The sequence below is a fragment of the Barbus barbus genome, assembly GCF_936440315.1.
Source record: "Barbus barbus genome assembly, chromosome: 49".
Taxonomy (NCBI): Eukaryota; Metazoa; Chordata; class Actinopteri; order Cypriniformes; family Cyprinidae; genus Barbus; species Barbus barbus.
Window position 1 is genome coordinate 6,395,920 of NC_136727.1, and position 24,621 is coordinate 6,420,540.

Consider the following 24,621-nt stretch of genomic DNA (forward strand, 5'->3'; position numbering starts at 1 on the left):
TTTGCATGATGCCTTCTGAAATATAACTGTAAGTGACAATATTGGATTAGCTTCACAGTATGCGAATCAGTAGGCATTATATATTGAGAAACATATTTATATATGAAGAAAAAGCTGAAAAAAAATTGTGAAACCATTCCAAGGGCAACTGCAATATAAAATATAGAATAATTAAAAATATAAATTAGCCTATCTGTACATTATGATTTGAAATTCAACTGCAATACAACAGCTGTGTAATTGTATAACAACTACATCATTTCAATTAAATATTTTAATCAGTTGATAGCCTTCAAAAAATAAATAAAAATTGCCTAACTAGTCTAGAAGAATTATGCATATAATCAAAGTGCATGAAAAATCCTTTAAATATTTGAATTGGTTAACAACAATAAAATAAAATAAAATAAAAAGAAATTAGCCTAACTAGAAATAAAATAAAAATTCATAAAAACTTAATCCCACCATACCTGCAACAGGTGTGGGGGTCTTTAGCTTGCGATATGTAGAGCAGAATAATTTGTATTTCTGTCCGACAGCTGCACTGCACACTGAACACCAGCGAACAACATCTGTCTCCTTCACTAAACACTGTAGAAATCCAGCTGTAGCCACAACACACACACACATACACACACACACACACACACACACACACACACACACACACAGTTAAAAATCCAGTGTGTACATGTACACGGCGAGTCCCTCCACTGGATGTGCTCCTAATTGTGTGAGTGTGTGTGTTTACAGTGTGTGTGTTTCTCCCTAAAGCAGAAATCTCGTCCACATTCCGATGTATTGTAGTGTGACAGCGGGGCGGCAATGAGCGGAAACACATCAAACAGAGGCAGAGGTCATGACAGGAGCTGCTTATGGATTTTTTACTGCAGTGTAACTGATGTAATTACCCAAGAAAAACAGCAACGCTCTCCTGATTGAAACAAAGCAGTTTGTGGGCTACACTAAAGTTTACTAGGTTGAATTTACTAAGTTTACAAAATGTATTCTATTAAGCAAATGCATCCTAAATACAATCATAAAAAATATTTTTTTTGAAGATAATGTGAGATTTTTTAAATGAATAATTATTTGATTAACCTATATTTTATTTGGTTAACAGCTGTAAAAAATAAAAAAAATAAATAGTAATAATAATATATAAAATAATAGCTTACTATATAATTCACATGTAAGTCCAATTAAATATATTAATAAAATGAAAGCCCTAAAAATAAGAAATAAAACATTATAAATCAATAGTACAGTAATATACAAACTAGAAAAAATTATTAGATTGGTATGCATTCATATCATCATGTGTATATTATCAATATAATCAAATTGTTTTAAACATTTTAATCAACTGATAGTCCTAAAAATGTAATAATAAATAAACTGAATGAAAATGTAAAAAAATAAAATCAATAATATATAATTTAGTATAAATTTACTTTTTTATTGAATTCAATTGACAAGCATTCACAGATGTGTGTATATCATCAATATAATCAGAATTTAAAAAAATGTTTTGATCAATCGAACGGACCTAAAAATAACAATCAATAACATTAGCACAAATTAAATATAATTTTGAATAAATTAGCCTAACTATACATCTATATACTTTTTTATATTTTAATAATAAGAATAATATAAAATTAATACAAAGAACAAAATTGACATAACTAGATTTGTATTAAATTATTGTGCATTCACAAATCTATGTAAAGTGCATCAGTGATATATATATATATATATATATATGTATATATATCACAATTAATTTCTTAAATAAATCTTAATCAATTGCCAGCCCTAAAATAACATAACAATTTTAAAAAAATTAAATAAAATAGAAAAATAAAGTAGAATAAAGATGTAGATGCCAAAGTTTAATAAAATAGTATTAGAGGTTTGTTTTAACCTTAAAATGTTGAGCGTTATGGCAATTTTTCAGCTTTTTCTTCCTGACCAGCACCGTTCACAATAAATAGTTTGGCAGGGTCAAAGAATAAAATAGGTCCAAAAGGTGTCGGTTCCCACTTTGAAACGAGCTGTAAAGATGTGAACCGTTGGTTTTATATGATACATCACAGATGTTAAAGTACTCCAGTAACAAGGTGCAAAAAGAATGTTTTTCATTCCAGCTATCCAACTATTGGGTTCATAAACTTGTATTTGTTGAATTCACCATGGTATCCGACCGAACAGATCAGTTGAAATCTCTTCATCGGCCTTGACCAGGGAGCGTTTAGCTCGTCAAAACAGAGAGATATTCAGTCTGCCTGTCCAAACGAATGGACAATTAAGTTCAGATGTGAATCGTTCCAGACAGGATTTCTGTTATGTGGCAATTCAGCGAATCTGATCCAGTGAATTACATCACAGCTCATATCATTCCTGGAAGAGCAGATGAACAAACAAAACACCACAAATATTCTCAAGAGGAGATCTGTGAATTAGTGAGGTTGTTAGCCTTATAATCTTTTAAGTAACTATGATAAATAGATTTTTTGTAAGGTTTTGCCTGTCAATCATTGTTTTTTCAAGACATTTAGCACTAAATTGTGCCATTCCAGAGGTTATTTTTGATATTATTTCACCAAGGTGGCTGCCATGATCATTAAAGCTAGTCAACGTAGCATGTAGCTTAGCATTAGCGTAACACATAATTCTCTAGCAAGAAACCAGGCTTCAAATGTAATACCAAAAGACAAAGAGAACAGAACTATACACAATATATTTAAAAGGTTCATTATTAAAAACCAAACGACGGCTGTCAAGGAGCCAAACAACAAAAAGCATAGTCTAGCGCTTCAATCCAAAGATGTCTATCCCGAAATTTATATGACTGAGCTTAGGTTTAGCTGTCTTTAGTTGTGCCAAACCAGCTAAAATGACCAGCGCATGAGCTCACATTATGATCGTAACACTAAAGTACCTAATAAAATGAAATTAATGTAAGGACAGTCCAGAGTACAGTTACAGTTTCCCCGCTGTTTTTAAAGTATGAACATGTGGAACGCATTTAAGGAACTGTTTGACCTAAAGGGCTTCTAATTTGCTGGGAAAGATTACATGGACTAGAGAATGGACAATATTATTCATTAAATACACAGATGGAAAAAATTAAATGTACTATTAAGAAAAATTGCTGCTAACATGGTAATAGATTTTTGTTAATAAAAAATTATTATTGGAGTAGGTTTATAAGAAAACACTATTTCAGTTTTCTACTTAAGAATTCATTTTTAATTTGATGTTACTTGACATTTCATGTCATTAATTGTGTGTGAATTGTTTTTTTTTTTTGCAATTTCTGAGTGAAAATGATTTTTACACCAATTTGATTCCATTTACTTATTTTATTATAATTTTTTTAATTTGTAAAACAAATCTTGACAAATTAAAATAGATAATTCAGCATCTGTTAAAATAATTTCACTTTTAGGATTCTTAATACATTTCTTGACATATTCTTTATGAAATCTGAAATTAAAAAGTATACAATAAATAATAAATAAATCAAAATTTAAATACATGATTCAACATCGGTCTAAATAATAATATATATATATATTTTTAAATTTATTTGAAAACATTTCTTGGCAGATTCTTTATGAAATCTTAAATAAAAGTAAATTAATAAATACTTTAACACAAATACTTCAACATCTGTTTCTATATTTTAATAATAATAATAAAATTGATCTCATCTCTGATTAAATAAAGTAACATGGAAAAAATGGTGGAGGACCAAATACTTGATTTTAGTACAAATGTGACAACACAATGTAAGAGATGGCTTTGACATGCTTACACATACCACGCTAAGGCCACAATCAGAGTACAAACTTGGTAAAACGTGTATCCACCATATAAACACAGCTCTGTTAATGTGAAACAGTTTCTTCTAGCGTGTTACAAAGGATTGCTAGAGGTCACAATGTCCTTATTCTCATTCAACAACAGCCTTTCTTGATTAAGAAAAACACATTCATTTTCCTCTAAGCTGATCACGGAGTCCTTCCCACATTTACTAACTCCACCAGCTCTCTCTTTTCTTTTCCTCACCTCATTCAGCCAAGGGTTCAAGAGTTCACTGCTGCCAGACTGTTTTTGCAGGCCCTCTTTCGTTGCTGCCTTGCCCTCCCTATTCTCTCGCTTTTCAAAGGGATTTCGGCTTGAATGTAAGTGGATTAGCTCTGGAGTTGTTCTACCAAAACACTTTCATCTGGCACTACTCGTTTGAGGATCGTTGAGTTTAAACACGAAAGGTGGGAGAGAGACACATGGTGTCATGACTGGTAGAAACAGAGAGAGTCAAACAGGTAGATAGATAGATAGATAGATAGATAGATAGATAGATAGATAGATAGATAGATAGATAGATAGATAGATAGATAGATAGATAGATAGATAGATAGATAGATAGATAGATAGATAGATACTGTAGACAGACAGACAGACACTGTAGACAGACAGACAGACAGATAGATAGATAGATAGATAGATAGATAGATAGATAGATAGATAGATAGATAGATAGATAGATAGATAGATAGATAGATAGATACTGTAGACAGACAGACAGACACTGTAGACAGACAGACAGACAGACAGACAGACAGACCGACAGACAGATAGATAGATAGATAGACAGACAGACAGACAGACAGACAGACAGACAGACAGACAGACAGACAGACAGACAGACAGACAGACAGATAGATAGATAGATAGATAGATAGATAGATAGATAGATAGATACTGTAGACAGACAGACAGACACTGTAGACAGACAGACAGACAGACAGATAGATAGATAGACAGATAGATAGATAGATACTGTAGGTAGACAGACAGACAGACACTGTAGACAGACAGACAGACAGACACTGTAGACAGACAGACAGACAGATAGACAGATAGATAGATACTGTAGGTAGACAGACAGACAGACAGACAGACAGACAGACAGACAGACAGACAGACAGACAGACAGACAGACAGACAGATAGATAGATAGATAGATAGATAGATAGATAGATAGATAGATAGATAGATAGATAGATAGATAGATAGTAAAGGTAAACTCTGGTAAAGTCTATCAAATCCAATTTAAAAGACAAATGAGCTGCTAATTTTTTAACTCTATAACCTCTTAACACCAGGTTGTCAATCAGGCTATTCTGAGTCCTAGGAGAGGTTCAAATCCAGCATCTCTGAACAAACCCAGCTTTGTTTGCTGTTCTTTGTGCAGTTCACCCTTTTAGTAGCTTAAGGGCCCCAAAGGGTCAACACAAGTGTGTTGAACAGTAGAGCGTTTCCTGACACACAAACACTAATCCCAGATAAAGACACACCTAAAAGGCGTCCAGTGCACCACCGTTGTGAAAGGAAAAGGTCACATTTTCTTGAACTGAAGAGGGTCGGTCTAATTCGTCTCTCACCGTGGAGGGAAGTCTGGCTATTGTATGAATGGGGCGCCTAGCAACCGGCGACGGGTGAATACAAAAGGACAATGAGGAAAAAGTGTGCCAATTCAGTCAATTCAAGAGAACTTAGGGCTTGATGTCACGAGACCTTATAAATAACACATTATCACTACAGAAATGACCCTCATAATAAAAAGAGAATTTTTAATAATATCTATCTATAGATATATATGAATAGTACAAATTCATATTATAATATGTTAAATATTATATTAATTATGATTTAATTATTACTATTATATGCCTACATGTGTTTGATTTTAATTAAATTCATGAATTAATCATATGTTTATTTTTAAATCAATTGACAACCCTATGTATTTTTTATATGTCCCACATTTCCTAAAACATTCAAATTTTATATTTGTCCCACATTTCCTAACTAAACGAATTAAATATAAAATTTTACTTTTGAAAAATCAGGATGACATGATGAAAACAAAAAAACGGATGTTTGGAAGTCACTGTTGTATAACTTTCTAGAATTTCTGGTGTTTTTGAGGCAGGGGAAAAAAGCATTTGCTTCTACTGCAGAAACTGCGCAAAGTGTGATATAATCTGCTGTAAAAGCAGGGACAACCAGTCAAGAAGTGATCTTTGCAGTGGATGTTTTGTGGAAAAAGCGATCAGAGGCTGGTTTTGGCAGGGTGGCTGGTGATTAGAGCAGAGCTCTTGTAAAGCAGGATGCTAATTGTGCTAATACACGGACTAGACTGGAATAATGTTTACGCTTAGCAGGGATTTCTGCCTTATTTCAAACATCCCTTTTCATCGTAGCAGATTACTTTAATGAGAAAGAGTGGACAAAACGTCAGTCAGGGAAAATATTTATATTTACAGAGAGAAATAATTTCATAATATCAGCTATTTACTTACTGAACTCGCACAATGACAATTTAAAATATCTACATTTTAAACAAATGAATCAATTAATAACCAAGAAGAAGAAGAAGAAGACAAAGAAGAATTATATATAATAATAATATAATAAATATAAATGTTTTTTATGTTTATATTAATATTAATATATTATATACACTTTTTCAAATAACATTAAATAAAAATTTGACATAAAAATCAGATTTTAATAACATTTTAATATCGAATAATATTATTTGTTGCTAACCTTTTATGCAATCAAATATCCTTAAAACCTCTTTTAAATATGAATGTTAAATATAAAACAATAATAATAATAATATAAATTATTATAAGTTTTAATTTTAATGTATTTAATTATTAAACAAATACATTAAATAATAACCAACAACAACAACATTGATAATAATAATAAAAATCATAATAATTATTATTATTATTAGTTTATGGCCAAAATTATTTGTTAGATCCTATATATAACAAGAATTATAATAAATAAATATAAATATAGGTTTACATTTTTAAATGACTAAGAAATAATAATCATAGTAGTAGTAGTAATATTAATAATAATAATTATTATTATATAAACCTTTTAAATAACATTAAATAATACAAAGATAAAATAATATTAAATAAAACAAAGATATAAAAGACATAAAAATGTTATTTTAATAATAAAATAGTTTAAATAGTTTTAATAATATTATTTTTAAATACGTTTTTACACTCCAATATCATAAAAGTTGGTGAAATTGCCATTTTGAGAATGGGTCCTATTCAGAAATGAAAGGAAAAAAAATGCCCTTAAATTTACACTAAATACTGAGATAGTGTCTATTGAGAGAATATGAACTTGGCATATAAAGTAGAAAATAAATAACAGAAATGCATGATATTGTTCAACTCGAGTCACTACCAAACTCTATTGTATGATGATGATGATCACATTTTGCTCATGCGGCCCCAATAATGGGATTCTGTGTAGACGGAAATGCCACAAAATTAATAAAAACACTTATTTCAGGATATGTTTTCCCTTGACCCGGGCCGGGCCTGATCTCAGATGACGAGAGCAATAGCTAACTGCGTCTGCAATCAGAACCATACGCGTAAATGTGATAATCCCTTTAATACACATACAATCACAGCACTGTTTATGTCTACGTGTATTTTAAGCCAAAAATTAAAACAACACGACATTGTTACGGCATCAAACTAAACAAACCACAGGCATCTGATTCTGTGAAAACATCTCATGACACAATGAATCATTCTAATCAGGGTTTGACTAATGAATGCTGGCAAGACATCCGCGACTTTTTATTGCTGTGTTTAATAAATGTCATAACCATAAGCTTTCCATAAATCAGCAGAAACCTGCCAAGATGGTGTTCACAATCCACTATCCATCATGGCGTAATTAATGCCTCCCTCCTTCATCTCCTTTGCTTTCATATGAGTCAGACTTCCCATGGTGCCTTAGTGAAGGCCTTCTGAGACAAACCGGAGAGAGGCATTTTTTAGAAACAATTTGTGTCTTTTTATACTCCTCGTGGCCAAAATCATACTGATACATTTTTTCTATCATACGACACGGAAACATGTGATTATTTTACAGTTTGCTGGTCTGGCATGCTGAATTCATTCACAAATCAACCAAAAACTGGAGAAATATGTAACATCTGAGCACACCCAAAGCAATTTATTGAGTTATTGTTTTTAAACAACAGAATACAGAATTCCTCTGGAATTAAAAATAGGATTATTTAAAAAATGCTAAGAACCTCGGATGAGGAGAGATAAAGAAATAAACAGAGAGAAAAGCTAAAAAGAAAAAAACACTTTTCAGTGGCTGAAGTTGATCAAAATGAAGAGCTCCTGTGGAGCCATCTGGTACTTAGTCCTAATTCGTAGTTATCCAGCATGCATAGAAAGATTAAGGATTGCCCTGCATTTACCTGATAATACAAATAATCATAAAAAATGGGGTAAAAGATCTTCTAGCTGGAAACCGTAATCCAAATGTGGCCTCTGAATTAGGCTTTCAATTCTATGTCCAATCATTAAAAAAAATCCTTGCTTGCTTTATTTATGTATAACCCATTAGTGGGCAACATTTGTGACCCTGGAGCACAAAACCAGTCTTAAGTCGCTGGAGTATATTTGCAGCAATAGCCAAAAATACATTGTGTGGGTCAAAATTATCGATTTTTCTTTTATGCCAAAAATCATTAGGATATTAAGTAAAGATCATGTTCCATGAAGTTATTTTGTAATTTTGCCACTGTAAATATATAAAACTTAATTTTCGATTAGTAATATGCATAGCTAAGAACTTCATTTGGGCAACTTTATAGGCGATTTTTTTGTACCCTCAGATTCCAGATTTTCAAATAGTTGTATCTCGGCCAAATATTGTCATAGCCTAACAAACATCAATGGAAAGCTTATTTATTCAGCTTTCAGATTATGGATAAATCCCAATGTAGAAAAATGTACCCTTATGACTGGTCTTGTGGTCCAGGGTCACAATTATTTAAAAACAAAGCAAAGATCATCATCGTGTTCTAATAAAAATGTGACTAAATTAAAAATTATTATTAAAATGTATTAATATTCAAATAATTTATTATGCAAAATAAAATGTTTTAGCCTTATATTATAAAATAATATTATATATAGTATATATATCTATTAATTGTATTATATATATATCTATTAATTGTATTATATATATATATATATATATATATATATATATATATATATATATATATATATATATATATATATATATATATATATATATATACACACTAGATACACAGTTGTGTTCAAAATAATAGCAGTCCAACATTACTAACCAGATCAATCACTGTATTTGGTAGAAATTATATTATATTTTACTAGTAGGTGTGGTAGGGTGATAGAAAACCAACAGACCCAACAGTCATGACATGCATGCTATTGATTCTGTGTAACTGAATTCAAAATAATAGCAGTGTGGAGTTTAATTAGAGAGGTAAATCATTCTGTGAAAAAACTGGTGTCAAACAAGTGGCCCTTATTTAAGGACGAAAGCAACATATGTTGTACTGTGCATTTCTCTCTGAAAAACTAAGTAAAATGGGTCTTTCCAGACATTGTTCAAAAGAACAGCGTACTTTGATTAAAAAGTTGATTAGAGAGGGGAAAACATACAGAAGTGCAGAAAATGATAGGCTGCTCAGCTAAAATTATATCAAATGCTTTAAAATGGCAACCAAAGCCAGAAAGATGTGGAAAAAAATAGAAAACTACCATTCGAATGAATCGAAGAATAGCCAAAAAGCCAATGATCAGCTCCAGGGTGATCAGAGAAAGTCTAAAGTTACCTGTGAGTACTGTAACAATTAGAAGACGCCTATGTGAAGCCAAGCTATCAGCAAGAAGCCCCCGCAAAGTCCCATTGTTGAAAAAATTAAGAGGTTACAATTTGCCAAAGAACACATTGACTGGCCTAAAGAGAAATGGCGCAATATTTTGTAGACTGATGAAGCAAGATTGTTCTTTTAGGGTCTAGGGGCCGCAGACAGTTTGTCAGACGACCCCCAAACACTGAATTCAAGCCTCAGCACACTTGAAGACACTGTGGATGTTTCTCATACTAGGTGTTGGGCCTTTTTATCGTATTCCAGGGATCATGCATCAGTTTGAGTACATTAAAATACTTAAAGAGGTTATGTTGCCTTATGCCGAAGAGGAAATGCCCTGGACATGGATGTTTCAACAAGACAACAACCCCAAACACACCAGTAAGCGAGCAGCATCTTGGTTCCAGACCAACAAGATTAACATTATGGAGTGGCCAGCCCAATCTCCAGAACTTAATCCAATAGAAAACTTGTGGGGTGACATCAAAAATGCTGTTTCTGAGGCAAAACCAAGAAATGCAGAGGAAATGTGGTATGTAGTGTAATCGTCCTGGGCTGGAATACCTGTTCACAGGTGCCAGACTCCATGCACTCCAACACAGATGTGAAGCAGTTCTCAGAAAACATGGCTATACAACTAAATGTTAGTTTAGTCATTCACAAAAAAGCTAAATATTCAAGCTTTTTTCTGTTTCTACAGTAAATGTTTGACTTTGTAAAGAAAAATGCTGAGACTGCTATTTTTTTGAACAGCCTAATATTCCTTTTTCTTCACTTTCTGTAAAGTAATAACAAATTTGCTAATTTGTTCTTAATTTTTTGATTTAGAATAGTGCAATGTTCCCAATGCATTTGTGTGTATTGAAGTAAAAGTTATTATAAGGATTTTGAGCTCTTTTTGAACACAACTGTAGTATATATCTATTAATTTTAAATCCATTCATTATTTTTGACTAAAGAAACTTTCAACAATCATCGTGATGTTCTAATAAAAATATAATTAAAGTATGACAAAACAAATTTAAAATGTAAAATAAACTATTTACTTGAATAATAATTACTTAAAATATAAATAATATATATTAGCTATACAATTATAAAACACTATTTAAATTAATATAGTATATATTTATTTACATTTTAAACCCATTATTAGGCAACATTCATCATTTTTTGACAAAAATCAAACAAACAAAAAACATTGTGTGTTGGAATATCCTCGGGATCAAAACAAAACAAAACACAAACGAGTAAAAAAACAAACAACAAACAAACAAAAAACATTGTGTGTTGGAATATCCCCGGGATCAAAACAAAACAAAACACAAACGAGTAAAAAAACAAACAACAAACAAACAAAAAACATTGTGTGTTGGAATATCCCCGGGATCAAACTAAACAAAACAAAAAACATTTGTCCTAAGCATTACTATTCCTAATGCATGAGGCCAACTCACTGCATGAGAAGACAGAAAAAGAGAGAATTAAAGATATAGCCTATATAGTAGACTCCAGCATTTAGCTCAATTTACCAATATTTACAAGCATTTTATTGAAAGCTGGAATCTAATATTCACACGTCAAAGAGCATTTTTTTCGGTTTACTCATAACAAATTATGTTTTATTTACGCATAACAAATTGTTATGTTTCTCTGAAGGATGGAAGAGAGAGGGGAAATGTAACCGCTGGTGCCATGACCCGGAGTTGAAAAATATAAATAGTGACAGAAAGAGGGAGGAAAAAACAACACTAAGAAGTGCACAATGAAGAAGGGCAAGTCTAATTGGGGTCTTGTTTTAGTTGCCGTCCCTCATATAACACTGAAAGCTTCCCGAGGCATTATAAATGCTGCAAACACTGACCTACATTCAGTCGTACAACATCTCTGCCTCCCCAGGGAGGCCTTCAGAAGTTGTTTATGCTGATCCAGAGTCAGTCGCTACAAAAAGGTGAGATCTGAGATCATTTCCATACTAATTTGTACACAGGAAAGTATAAAATAAAACAAAGATAAACAATTTAAAACAAATAAACAAAACAAATTTGTCTTTTTCATCAAAAGTTTATAAATTGCTCCACTTCTGAAACAATTTTCCTTTTCTTGTGACATCACCAAGTCCCTCCCTTCCAACTTTCACATTTTATAATTAATAAATAAAATCTACAATAAAAAATGAAATAAATAATAAAATAAATGCTATATATATTTTTTTGTTGTTGTTGTTGTTTGTTTAATCAGCATTTCTCTTTTAAGAAACTTCCTATCAGATACTGTATGTGATGAAGTTTTCAATGTATAATTTAAATAATGTATTAAATAATAATACATTATTTATAAAACATCAATACATAATTGGTAAATCTATTATCTGATAGTATAAAATAAGTTCTTGATTGTTTATGTAACAATATAAGTTTAAAAATGATAAATAATAAAGTTATTTTATTGCAATTATTATTAAATATATAAATACGATTACTAGCAATTTATGTAAAAATTACGTTCTAATAAAAATTTGACATGATTGTATGCAAAATATGAATCCATTGCATTCACTGGCTAAATAAAATAAGTAAAGAAAAATGTATAATAAAATAATATTTACATAATTATATAAACAAATCAAATATATGAACTATTTTATAATTATAATTTATAATTATAAAATAGTATATATTAAATAAATATTTATTTATTATTTATTTATTTATTTCAAGATAACAACTAATGATTTTAATGTTTAAAAGTAAATCGAATGACAATTCACAATAATGATCCCTGCAGTATCATAAACAACGTTATCATTGATGTTGCAATGACAATAATTGTACAATCCGTCATTGTTATGAAACGACAACACAAGATGATTCATAAGCTCAGCTACTTGCACATAATTCATCAGTCGTTCACCTGAACAGCCATTTTAAACTCCACTTACTTAAATAAACACACCCCTCCATTTGATAAATTCTTTAAGCTCGTTATGTTGAATTATTCATGCTTCAGAGGAGGCCCGCTCCTGCAGTGCAGCGCAGCACGTCCGTCTCCATTCATGAGTCACAGAGACAATGACATATTAATCCAATAACACTGCGGTTACAGACGCAAATTTGCTCAGAGTTTGTTATTTGTTGTCTGAAGGGAAAGAAATAGTAATGCATGCGCTGAAGAACTCGTGGATGTATTGTTATGATGTTTACTTCATAAGCTGGAAGGGAAGGATGGGCAAAAAGAGCTTCGGCCAGAAGCTTTGTGTGTGAATGGAGAAAACGACTGTTAAAGTTCTGACGCCAATGCTTTTCTACACTCAAACCCCAAAAACAAACCAAGGAAACTCCTGGAGGAGACGGAGCAGCACAAATGTGGCACTAACAAGCAAAATAACAAGCTTGAGTATGTAAATATGGGAACATAAATACATATTTAAGAAAAAAGACTATTTACTAACAATATGTTTGTCTGTCTGACTATTTGTTTGTTTATTTATCAGTCTGCTCCCCTGTCAATCTGTTTACCTATTTATTTTTCTGTCCATTTCTTGTTTTTGTGTGTATCTGTTTATTCATCTATATATCAGTTTGTTATCTATCTATCCATCCATCCATCCAATATTGCTTTATTGGCATGACTATAAAAAATACAATATTGCCAAAGCTTGAAATATACAGTATGTTGAGAAATATAATAACAATGAAAGATCAAAATAATAGAATAAAAACATTATAACAATATAAACAGTGTAATAAATAAGAACTTGTGTGAACATTTCATGCCACAGTGTTTATCATATAAACACACACAGGCTGAGGGGTCACTGTGGTGGACAGTAAGGAAACACATAAGGTCAGACATAATATACACACACACACACACACACACACACGTTCACCTGCTGTCTCTCAGACTGTAGCACACACACACACACACACACACACACGTTCACCTGCTGTCTCTCAGACTGTAGCACGCACACGCACACACACACACACACACACACACACACACACGATCACCTGCTGTCTCTCAGGCTGTGGCACATCCACACGTATCTCGCAGCTAGTGCTGCTGTCTGTCCCTCTCCTAGTATTATCTTTAATTGTTCCTCTTCAGTCATGGCTGTAAAGTTCTTTATAATGTTTGGGAATTTGTTGATGTATATGTCTCTGATTGATTTCAATTGGTAACAGTGAAGTAGGAAGTGTGTCTCTGTTTCGGTTTCTTGATGTTCCAGATATATATTTTTAGATATATATTTTTATTTTAATATATATATATAATAATATATATATTTATATTTTAGATGTTTGATAATTTGATTTATTTTGATGTTTGGGGGTCGGTTGGTCGGTCTGTCTGTCTGTCTGTCTGTCTGTCTGTCTATCAGTTTTTCTTTATCCATCCATCCATCTATAGTGTACAACATTGTAGTCTATAAATTAAGGCATATTAAGTTGTTAGGATTTTCAATTGTCTATAGCATAATATGATTTTTCTGTCTAAAATGTATCTAAATAACAGACCGTTCTGCCTGAGGTCACATTATGGCGCGGTGCTAAAACAGTACTGTCTGTCTCAGCTACACACACATCCAGCCACATGGACAAAGACACACCGCGTCCAACAAAGTCATGGACGTGAACATGAACTCACCACTGAAGAAGTTCTTAGCACGCAGATAACTGACACTCAGCCGGAGGATGGAGAGTTTGTCGAGGCTGCCTGTGACCTCCTCTGGAAACGGAAGGAGACTGGCCAACCGGTCCAGCTCAGAGTTCAACCGATCTCGATGACGCTTGGACGGGTTAGACTTCACCCCTTCAGCTGGGGGCTGCTTCACCCTGAGGACATTTCGTAAAAACACATCTTAAGATCGCATTCAACAGTGTTTTTCAAATGCAAGGTCTGTTTGGACAGAATCACGGGTGGCATGAAAATACAGAAGCCACATTCACAAGTCTCGCATTGATTTGCACAGGCTGTTGTTTTTGCTAAATTTACTCAATTGTCAGCTTTCCTTTTCTGCTTGTCATGTTAATAATTTTGCATATTGTTGTGTTTGTGCTGTTCTTGGTCATACTAATAAGCTTCAGTGTTTGATTTTAAGGAAATTTGTGTGAACCTTTGTACAAAATATAAATTTGGGTCACCACCCTAACGTAAAATCAGAGCCCTGATACACACGTCACAGATCCACACACACAGAGCTGTTACGAAACAATTAATCTGTTACTGTAAATATGAATGAAAGATTTTATTATATATAAAAGATATCAGTGTAATTCAAAGATAAATACAAAAAGGAAAAACTGTAACAAAAAAATCACTACAGACACTAAAGCGAATTTAGTCAAATGTAGCTGACATTAGATAAAGAAATATAATGAAAAATATTTAAAAAATTAGTGATTCTGTGATCTAAGAGTATAAAATAAGCTCTGAATGGTTTATGTAAAGATATAGGATTATGATACCTATTTGGTCTACACTTAAAACAAATGACAGGTGGCAAAATTCTATATAATCAAAATTATTTAACAGATACATTTAATTATTAACAATATAAATTCTAGGCGAAATCTAGAAAGCTTACATTAAAAAAACAAACAAAAAAACATTGTGTGCTAATAAAAATGTACGCAAAATATCAGTTTACTGCATTCAAAGTTCAAACTATTATTCAAAACTAGCTTTATAATTACAAAAATATATTTTAAACAATCTAGTATCTGTTTATTTTGAGACATCTAACTCCCATCAAAATATCGTGTTGTAATAAAAAAGTGACTTATAATTTTGCGCAACATAAAACACAAAAAACAATAATTTAAATAAAATATTATGCAAAATAAAATATATTAGCTTTAGAATTATAAAATAATATAATGAATATAATACAATTATATAACATGCTATATACATTATATAAAATTAAATATTTTCCAAGAGGATTGAGGTTCACAACTGAGTTTTAGGGGTTTTAATATAATATAATATAATATAATATAATATAATATAATATAATATAATATAATATAATAGCATGTATTTGTCCTCTGTTTGAAAAGTTTCATTTGATCAAAAACAGAAACGAAAAGGACAAATATAATATCACGATGCACATACATTAAATAATAAATATGGCAGCACAGGGTTCTACTAATAACTGCTGCTTTGATGATCTTAATAACAGTAAATATAAATATTTACTTCACACAGATGGGCCTAAGAGAGAAGATTACACATGCGATTTGGGTTTTGAGTCAGAAACAACAACAAAAACACAAATGATCAATTATAAATCAATAACAGTCTCTCTACACATTCATTACACACACAAACACACATTTATTTTGATAACTTACGTTCTTTGCACTGGTTTTCTTCTTTTTCGTCCTGCATACATGTTTAAGGCGTCTGGACCATCCAGCTCTTCAGTTCCAAAGAATTCAACCCACAATTCACAACAGATGCAATCCCAATCCTTCTACTCAAACAAAAAACTGTACACAAGAAAAAGCAGTTTTCTTGTGCAGGTCATGTGTGTTAAAATTCAAAAATCCCCAAGTATTATAATAAATATAATATAGTATAAACTGTTCAAAAAAAATCCCAACTGCCTCAAAGATGATTTAATACCAGTCTAATAAAATTAAAACGCCAAAATAGCGTTAAAAAGTGTAATTCCTCTTCAAATATACTTCAGCATTCATGTGAGAAGTGACAGCAGGTCTTCTTCATCATATTCCTCATCCTCAGTACTGCTGAGCTTGTATAAACAGCCCTCCAAAGTCACATGTTTGGACAAAACAGTGCATTATAAACTATATTTACACAGAATAAACCAAAACCACAGTCATAATTTGTTCCAGCTTCGTGTGCAATTCATTTTTGTCTGAGCTGCTCCACTAAATCCCCCAACTGCGCGCCCCCGACATCGGCTTGCAGGGCACGCGCAATTGGTTGACCAGGGAACCGGCACAGATTTGCGCAGGAGCGCGCGCAGAGCATCAGAGGCCAAGGCTTAAAGGCAAAGGGGGAAAATCTCCTAGGATACTGGACGTAAGGGTTTATGTCTTCTGTGATTGGTCAACCCACTTCAAAATTACGATTAGGCTACTTGTTTATGAATATTAATAACGAAACGTGACGCCAGAGGATTTTCAGAAAAGCAGACGTCGGCCGGAACGAATCACACTATCGGGATTATGAATATTAATGAGATTATATGCCGGAAGCGAAGGCTACCAAGATTAATATTAATTAGACTTCTGGACACTTCTAACCAATCATGAAGCAGAGGACTTTTTTTTTTTTTTCTTTTTCTTTTTTTTTGACAAAAGTGTGACCCTGGACCAGTCATAAGGATAAATTTTTCGAAATTGAAATTTATACATAATCTGAAATCTGAATAAATAAACTTTCCATTGATGTATGGTTTGTTAGGATAGGACAATATTTGGTCGAGATACAAGTAGGCTATTTGAAAATATGGAATCTGAGGGTGCAAAAAAAATCTAAATATTGAGAAAATCACCTTTAAATTTGTCCAAATGAAGTCCTTAGCCATGCATATTAGGCAACTAATCCAAAATTAAGTTTTGATATATTTACGGTAGCCTATAGGACATTTACAAAATATCTTCATGGAACCCGATCTTTACTTAATATAGGCTAATGATTTATGATTTTATTTTATTTTTTCATTTTGACCCATACCATGTATTTTTGACTATTGCTACAAATATGTTTTGTATAAGAATCATAAGAAATCTATAAGAATTATTTGTAAATTCAATAAAAATCCAAACTAATATTTTTTTTTAAGTAGCCAATTGATAATACGACAAATCCGCAATTCTCAATAACATAATTTATTTTAATATAAATGTTTTAATGGTATGAAAAAACAAAAGTGTATTCACCATTAACCATTTTATTGCAATATTACATGTCTCATGTGTTTGCAAAGAGGGAAAAAAGAACACGGTGAAATCCCGGGGTTAATTTCCTTTTTGCAAGCTTCTGTTATGACATATCATTTCCTGCGCTCTCGGAAGCTTTTTTATATTTGTTATAAGGCTGTTCGACATTTATTGACTATAATGTCTGTACTACATAATGCTTGTTTATGAACCACAGCAAATTCCCTTTTAAAGCATGCAAGCTACTGCCTCTTTCGTACACATTGCACACATCTGTTTTATACGCATGCATTTAAAGGGCAGTAATGAATAAAAGATGATTCGAAAATGATTGCATATCTCCCCAATTTGGTTCTAGGACACCCTATAAAACTGTGGGCGAACACACAAGTAAACCCATATGCAATGTTTATTTCTCTTTCTCTCTCTCTCTCTCTTTTTTAATTTTATTTAGGCTATTTATTGATTGTTTTGCCAATTGAACACGCCGAAAAGACTCGTGTCAGTTTACCTTCCTAAAAGCAGTGGCGAGGCTATAGCCCCATCAGAAACTTATCATCTTAGCCCCGACACAACACATTTTTCAACAAATCACATTTTCAGTGAGGAGTAAGCTAACAGCCTAATCTTTTATTATCCAGTGCATCATGCGGGGCAATAATTTCAGATATGATTAAAAAAACAACAATAAATAAATAAATAAAATAAGATTAAAAAAATCCCTACTTTCTCTCTTTTCTATAGGAGTTCATAAATTATATTATTTTAAGTGTAAGTGTCATATTTGGCAGTTGGCATTAGAAGTTATATTAATAACCACAGGAAAAAAAAAAAAAAAAAGTAAATATCCCAATATAATAAGAGTAAAATATGCCTTTTGCGAAGCTGCAGTATATGTATATATATATATATATAAAACTGATATCTAAAGTTTAGGCGTTCATTATACTTTCTCTCAATTTTAATTAGTATTTTAGCACCCCTCTGAACTGTTAAGCCCCCCATTAGCAACACCAACAAAAAAATCCTGGAGCCGCCACTGCCTAAAAATGCACTTTTATACTAGTTTAGTATTTAAATAGTGTATACTGGCACACATTCAAAATATATACATTAGCGCCCCCATGTGGCTAACATATCTATCTATCTATCTATCTATCTATCTATCTATCTATCTATCTATCTATCTATCTATCTATCTATCTATCTATCTATCTATCTATCTATCTATCTATCTATCTATCTATCTATCCATCCATCCATCCATCCATCCATCCATCCATCCATCCATCCATCCATCCATCCATCCATCCATCCATCCATCCATCCATCCATCCGCATTTACACAGATGTCTTGTAAAATAACCAGTTAAAGCCATTTCGTTGAGTCTTTGACCCCCTTTTAATATTATAAAGATATCAATGAGGGGCACAAAAAACATGAATCATTTGAAAATACAAATACAAAACAAACGAGAGCTATATTTTATATATAGATACACATTATATATATATATATATATATATATATATATATATATATATATATATATATATAATGTAGATGCGTGTGTATATAACCTGTATTTGTGGGACATACACATTTTACAGTTGTGCAGAAGAATGTACAAAATAAGATATAGGGTACACATATAAGCATTTGCAATGCTGGGTGCACAAGCAAAGAAACAAACATACAATGATACAACAAATAAACAAAGATACTGCATTTAGAGAGGCCTCACAAACATGTCGTTATGCAAGAAGCAGGCATCTGAAGTGTTAAGTGCTATTATTTCTTCCAAAGGGATTCGTAGTTTAGTGGTGAAGGGGAGGACGTCCTAAGAAGTGCGTGTATGAATGATTTTTTGGCACTGGGGGATTTCAATGCTGTCAGCGAGGTCAATTGGTCATTTACTGGTGCTTAATCCACTCCTAACCTGTTTTAGTCACTTGAAGGCACAGGAAATGAAAGGTGATTTTCTGGACTACTAAACCTTAACTAATACTTAAGCACCTTAATGAAGTCATGAAACTACTTTCTTAAGTAGATATACAGGATTTAATTTGTAGTAATTATAACTGAAAACTACATTTCAGTAACAAATATCAGATATTTAATACAGTGGTTCTCAACTGGTAGGTCGCAGCCCAAAAATCGGGTCGCAGGTCTGTTTTAATAACCACAACGTGTTTGAAACAATCTTACTGGCTGCAGAAATGAATATTAGTTTAGTTATTTAATATTAAATTAACATTATTATAACATCTTATTAAATTGTGGGCATTTAAGTAAGCAAAGCAAAGCCAAGGAAATATATACAGTATATTTTTTTTTCAATTGTGCGTCATTTTTAATTTCACAAAAAAAGTGTGAAAAACTTTAACTGAGAGTATATAAGATACATAAAATGCCAGCTATGAAATGATCAAAACAAAGGAGCCATTTGGTACATTAATGGCTAATGGCTTTTGTACAATAAACGGCACTGTAAAATCCTGACGCAAAGCCATTTGAGAACCACTGATTTAATATACAGCACTATACAACCTGGTTAGCACATGGCATAGTAAATTTTAAAGCATGAAAACAAACATCAGCGCAAACCAAATCCATCGCTATTATTTGTGAGTAATCAATCTGTCAAGTGATAAACGGATCAATCAGCCAACTGATCATCCATTAACCAACCATCAATCAAACAAACACATCTTCTAGCGATTACTTACCTCCTCTCTTAGCCAGCAAACATCTGGCAATAAAATACAGAACGCTCTTATTTACATTACAACTCCTTCAGCTTTCAGTTCAAACGAAATCAAAGGGGAAAAAGTGGCTAATCTCAGAAAACGAAAGCTGTTTGGAGGCACTTGAGAAGACGGGCAGAAAGTGTCCTGTAACTCTTGAACTGTGAGGCTATGTACAACACTTAGCAAACTAGCATAATCGATTCCGTCCATGCAAACAACAACCAGTTGTTAAAACATTGCTTCTCTGATTCAATTATAGCTGCCATTTAAATTCCTTTCCTCCTCTGCAAGCCACGATCATTTCATCCAAAGAGGGTGAAGACGGGAGGGAAATAAGTGGAATATCCTTTGGGCAGAAAGAAATTAATGCACACAGTGATCCCATTTCAGATGATGAAAGGAAAAGGCTTTGGGTGCATGAGTTTGAGGGTTGTATATATTCAGTTATTATCACACCATACACTGTTCTTACTGCAGGGAGAAAGAATAAATCTCAGAAGCAACAGCGTTTTTCAAAATTAAGGCCTTTTCAAAGAGTTCATTTTGCACAAAACCAATCGGTCATATTTCTATAGCTACAGCATCTCATACAAATATGTTTTGGTATACATACACATTCAAAGTGCTGATACAATCCAATCAAATGGCTTTATATTCTTTCAAAATAAGGCACAAAGGGGCCTACAAACTTTTGCCTGATTCACGAAACTGAATTTCTGTGGAAATCGCATTCAACTTATTTTCTGAATGACATCACATGAAAACATTCTTTACACTGCACTTGTTCTAAACTTTTTGGCTGCTGCTGTATTTCCTGATTGACCAAGAATGAAACTACAGAAGATTAAAGACATTCACTGTGGCCATTGAAAAAAAAAAACAATCAAATTTTCTCTCAACAAACATTTACTCTTGTTTGGGATCCTTCTGGATGACTAGTCTGTTCTGTCTGTACAAGACATTCGATTTGACCTTTCTTCCGGAGGTGGGATATGCTGGCTGCTGTGATTCTCATGGCACACAAAACGATTTAAGAATTCCTAGAATTCTTCTATTTAAGCGTTAACGCAAACAGAGAGCAAGAGGGAAATCAGCAAATTAAAAGTGGACAGATATGGCTCAATGGCATTTCCATAATTTCGATTATATGCATAAAAAAGTACAAAAGACAATTTTTATACAGACAAAAAACAAAACCTACAATAAATGATAAGCGATAACATTCAGATATTGTTGTAATACACATGAAACATACGGTTAACGCAACCATAAAAGCCTGGCAAGAGCAGACGGTTTTTACTCTTAAAAGTGTTGTTGAGAAGATAATGTAGCCTGGGACTATTCATTTTTTCCTTGGGCAACTTTACAGCTTGCAGTGGTGGAGCTTCAGGGAAGTTCTGGGAGAATTTAGCAGTCAACAAATTCAATGATTTGCTCTGAAAGTCCAATGGTGCCACAGAGGCCATCAGTAGAGTACTAATTTCTTTGGAGAAAGTAGGGTACATTGATAAGGTCTACAGATAACCAATTTCACGCACAGTTGGCAAAATAAAAGGGCCTTCTCTGAGACAGACTTTCCCTTTTTGAGTCGAAACTTACCCCAATAAATAGAGTCTTGTGTGCACCTTGAATTTCCTCAGAATCTCATCCCTGCAATTAAAAGTTTCCACCATTGCTTCTGCGTACTTCATAAATGACCTCTAGGCTACCTCACACACACATACAAACAAACACACACTTGCTCACACACCTCTCCTTGCTAATACACTCGCTATTTCACTCTTTTTCCGTGCCAGAATGGCAAAACAAAATAATATCCTTCAGGGATGAAATGACGCACTTAAAAAAAATAATAATATATTTTTCTTTGTGCCACTGCTTATTTCTCATCAGAGAGGGTATGAACAAGTGAATAAGTAGATAAGTGTGGAAAAAATGTGGTAAAATTGCTTTTTAAAGTTCTGTAATGTTTTCAGCCAAGAATGTCTTTAGAAGCAGATGTCTCTCGAGGGACAAAGTTGCTGTATTTATGTTTTTTTCCCTAGAAATAGGTACAGCACTGTTGATGTGTCAGTCACTGTATTGAGTGTGATCTAATAGTCACAGCAATTGCTTTGGTTGTTCTCGGAAAAGTAGGGGGTTTCATTGGCCAGCAAGGGAAAATGGAACGTTCCTTTCTTCTCAAGTGGACGGTTTGCGATCTGTGGAGGGACAAAATTGAAACCATTAAAGGAATGTTTTGACCATTCTGTGGCAATCATGTCATGATATTCATTAAGTTGTGCATGGAAAAGAATTTAAAGCAGAACTCTCTCCATTTTGAACTTTTGCGCCCAGCCTGTGGTTACTGATGCATTGTTTTGATGGCTTCCTATACTATTCAGGGTTTTGACAAAAACTTAACATTACAGCATGACTCTAATGTAGGGATGCACCGATACCGATACTGGTATCGGGTCGATACTGAGCTCATGTACTCGTACTCGTTAAAATGCCCCGATACTAAACGCCGATACCACGCATGTGATCAGTGCCATATTCAGACAAAGAAACACCAACAACAGAAAAACAGACAGCATAATGTAGTTATTAGAGATTAAGGATGTCTAAAAATGTACATGCAATGAATATAATGTTAAACATTCAGTATTAATGCCTGTATAGCTGATGTGAGCAAGCTGATAAGCAAAACACGCTGAGTGGATCCAGCGCGCGGCGGCGCAGATGCGCGAGCTTGTCGAGTGAATATCCCTTTCTCACAGATATCACTGGAAAGTTTGTACTTCGGTCGGAAATGTCAAAAACGAGTAAGTAAAACAATGCACAAGTTACTTAACAGTAGGGAGAGAGAGAGCGATAGAGAGAGCGCGCGCGCGCATTTCTGTGGTGTGATCTTTATTGATGTTCGCTCAGCACGCATCATTTGAATTAAAACTAAATCATAAATATATGACAACATATAGGGGCATTCATTCACTTTAAACATCATTTATTTTTAACCTTAAGCATTGAACACGAGTGAAACACAAGTGAAACTATCAGCCTGTGTGAAATGCGCTAGGCTGTTCTGTACTTGTCCCTGTCATCTGCTCCGGTACACATAAGTGCGCGCGCTGTGCGTGTTTTCCTTGCTTCATGCGTGTTTCTGCAATTATATGGCTTTGAAATCTAAATCGCAGCATGTTTCAGATGAAAAAAAAAAATTCTATATCTGAAAATGATTGATTTATAACGAGTGGTTCCCTGCATAATTACAGCAAAAAGCGTGGTTACAGCACTGAGCCTCTGCAATGGAGCAGCTCTAATGCTATTTAAGATGATGTACCATAGAGCAAATAAATAAATAAAAAATTAACAGTGAAAGTAACAAAACATTGTAAATTACATTTTAATGGGCATAATTAAGTGTGAAAAATAACCGAAGGATATACAGTCAAACCAAAAATTATTCAGAGACCAGATATAATTTTTTTATTTATTTTTTTACTAGTGGGTACAGGACACTACAGTTAATTTAAGTAACTGAGGATAGCAAAATAAAGTAAACTGTGACAATTTATACCCAAAAATTCTTCATACAGTGGACTATCAGTAAAATTGATGCAAAAGTGAGACCAAAAATTATTCAGACCAAATAATGGAAAAAAAAATTAAATTCAGGCTTTCATGAAGCTGGTTGACAGCATGCCCAGGAGACTACAGGCTGCCATTAAGGCTAAGGGTGGGCCGACAAAGTATTGATAGTTGTGTAAATATTGTCATACCAACAGCTGTCTGAATAATTTTGATTGATAGAAAGGTATTATCAAGCTAAATTTGTTCTGACACAGTTTAACTTGGAGTTCTTGTAATATTTTATTAGCATTTTCTAAACTATAGCGAATAAAATGTGAGAAATGTTGAAGGTGTCTGAATAAATTTTGGTTTGACAGTATCTATTTGATAAATGAAGTTAATCAACTAACATTTTACATACTCATTTGTTTTCTTTACCCAATATTTAAAAAATGTACAAATACAATAAAAGTATCGGTATCGGTACTCGGTATCGGCAAGTACCAAAAATGTAGGTATCGGGCGAGTACTGGAAAAAGTGGTATCGGTGCATCCCTACTCTAATGAGCCAGTTCTTTTAATGAACAGTTTTAA

The 24,621-nt window shown here is 32.9% G+C and overlaps 2 protein-coding genes across 2 annotated transcripts in view; both read right to left on the reverse strand.

Annotated features, from left to right (window-relative positions):
- The window catches only part of LOC306867546 (aryl hydrocarbon receptor-like), a 50,263-nt gene extending 33,535 nt beyond the window's left edge, over window positions 1-16,728 (reverse strand). The window contains exons 1-2 of the mRNA XM_079413273.1: window positions 16,162-16,728; window positions 14,450-14,637 (exon numbers count right to left, since the gene is read on the reverse strand). Of these exons, the coding sequence (XP_079269399.1) occupies window positions 14,450-14,637; window positions 16,162-16,202 (229 nt within the window). The 5' untranslated portion in view covers window positions 16,203-16,728. The remainder of the gene's footprint in view (window positions 1-14,449; window positions 14,638-16,161) is intronic.
- Window positions 16,729-20,064: 3,336 nt separating this feature from the next.
- LOC306867543 (aryl hydrocarbon receptor-like) overlaps window positions 20,065-24,621 on the reverse strand; it is a 60,772-nt gene continuing 56,215 nt past the window's right edge. The window contains exon 11 of the mRNA XM_079413267.1: window positions 20,065-22,673. Coding sequence (XP_079269393.1) covers window positions 22,566-22,673 — 108 coding nt within the window. The 3' untranslated portion in view covers window positions 20,065-22,565. The remainder of the gene's footprint in view (window positions 22,674-24,621) is intronic.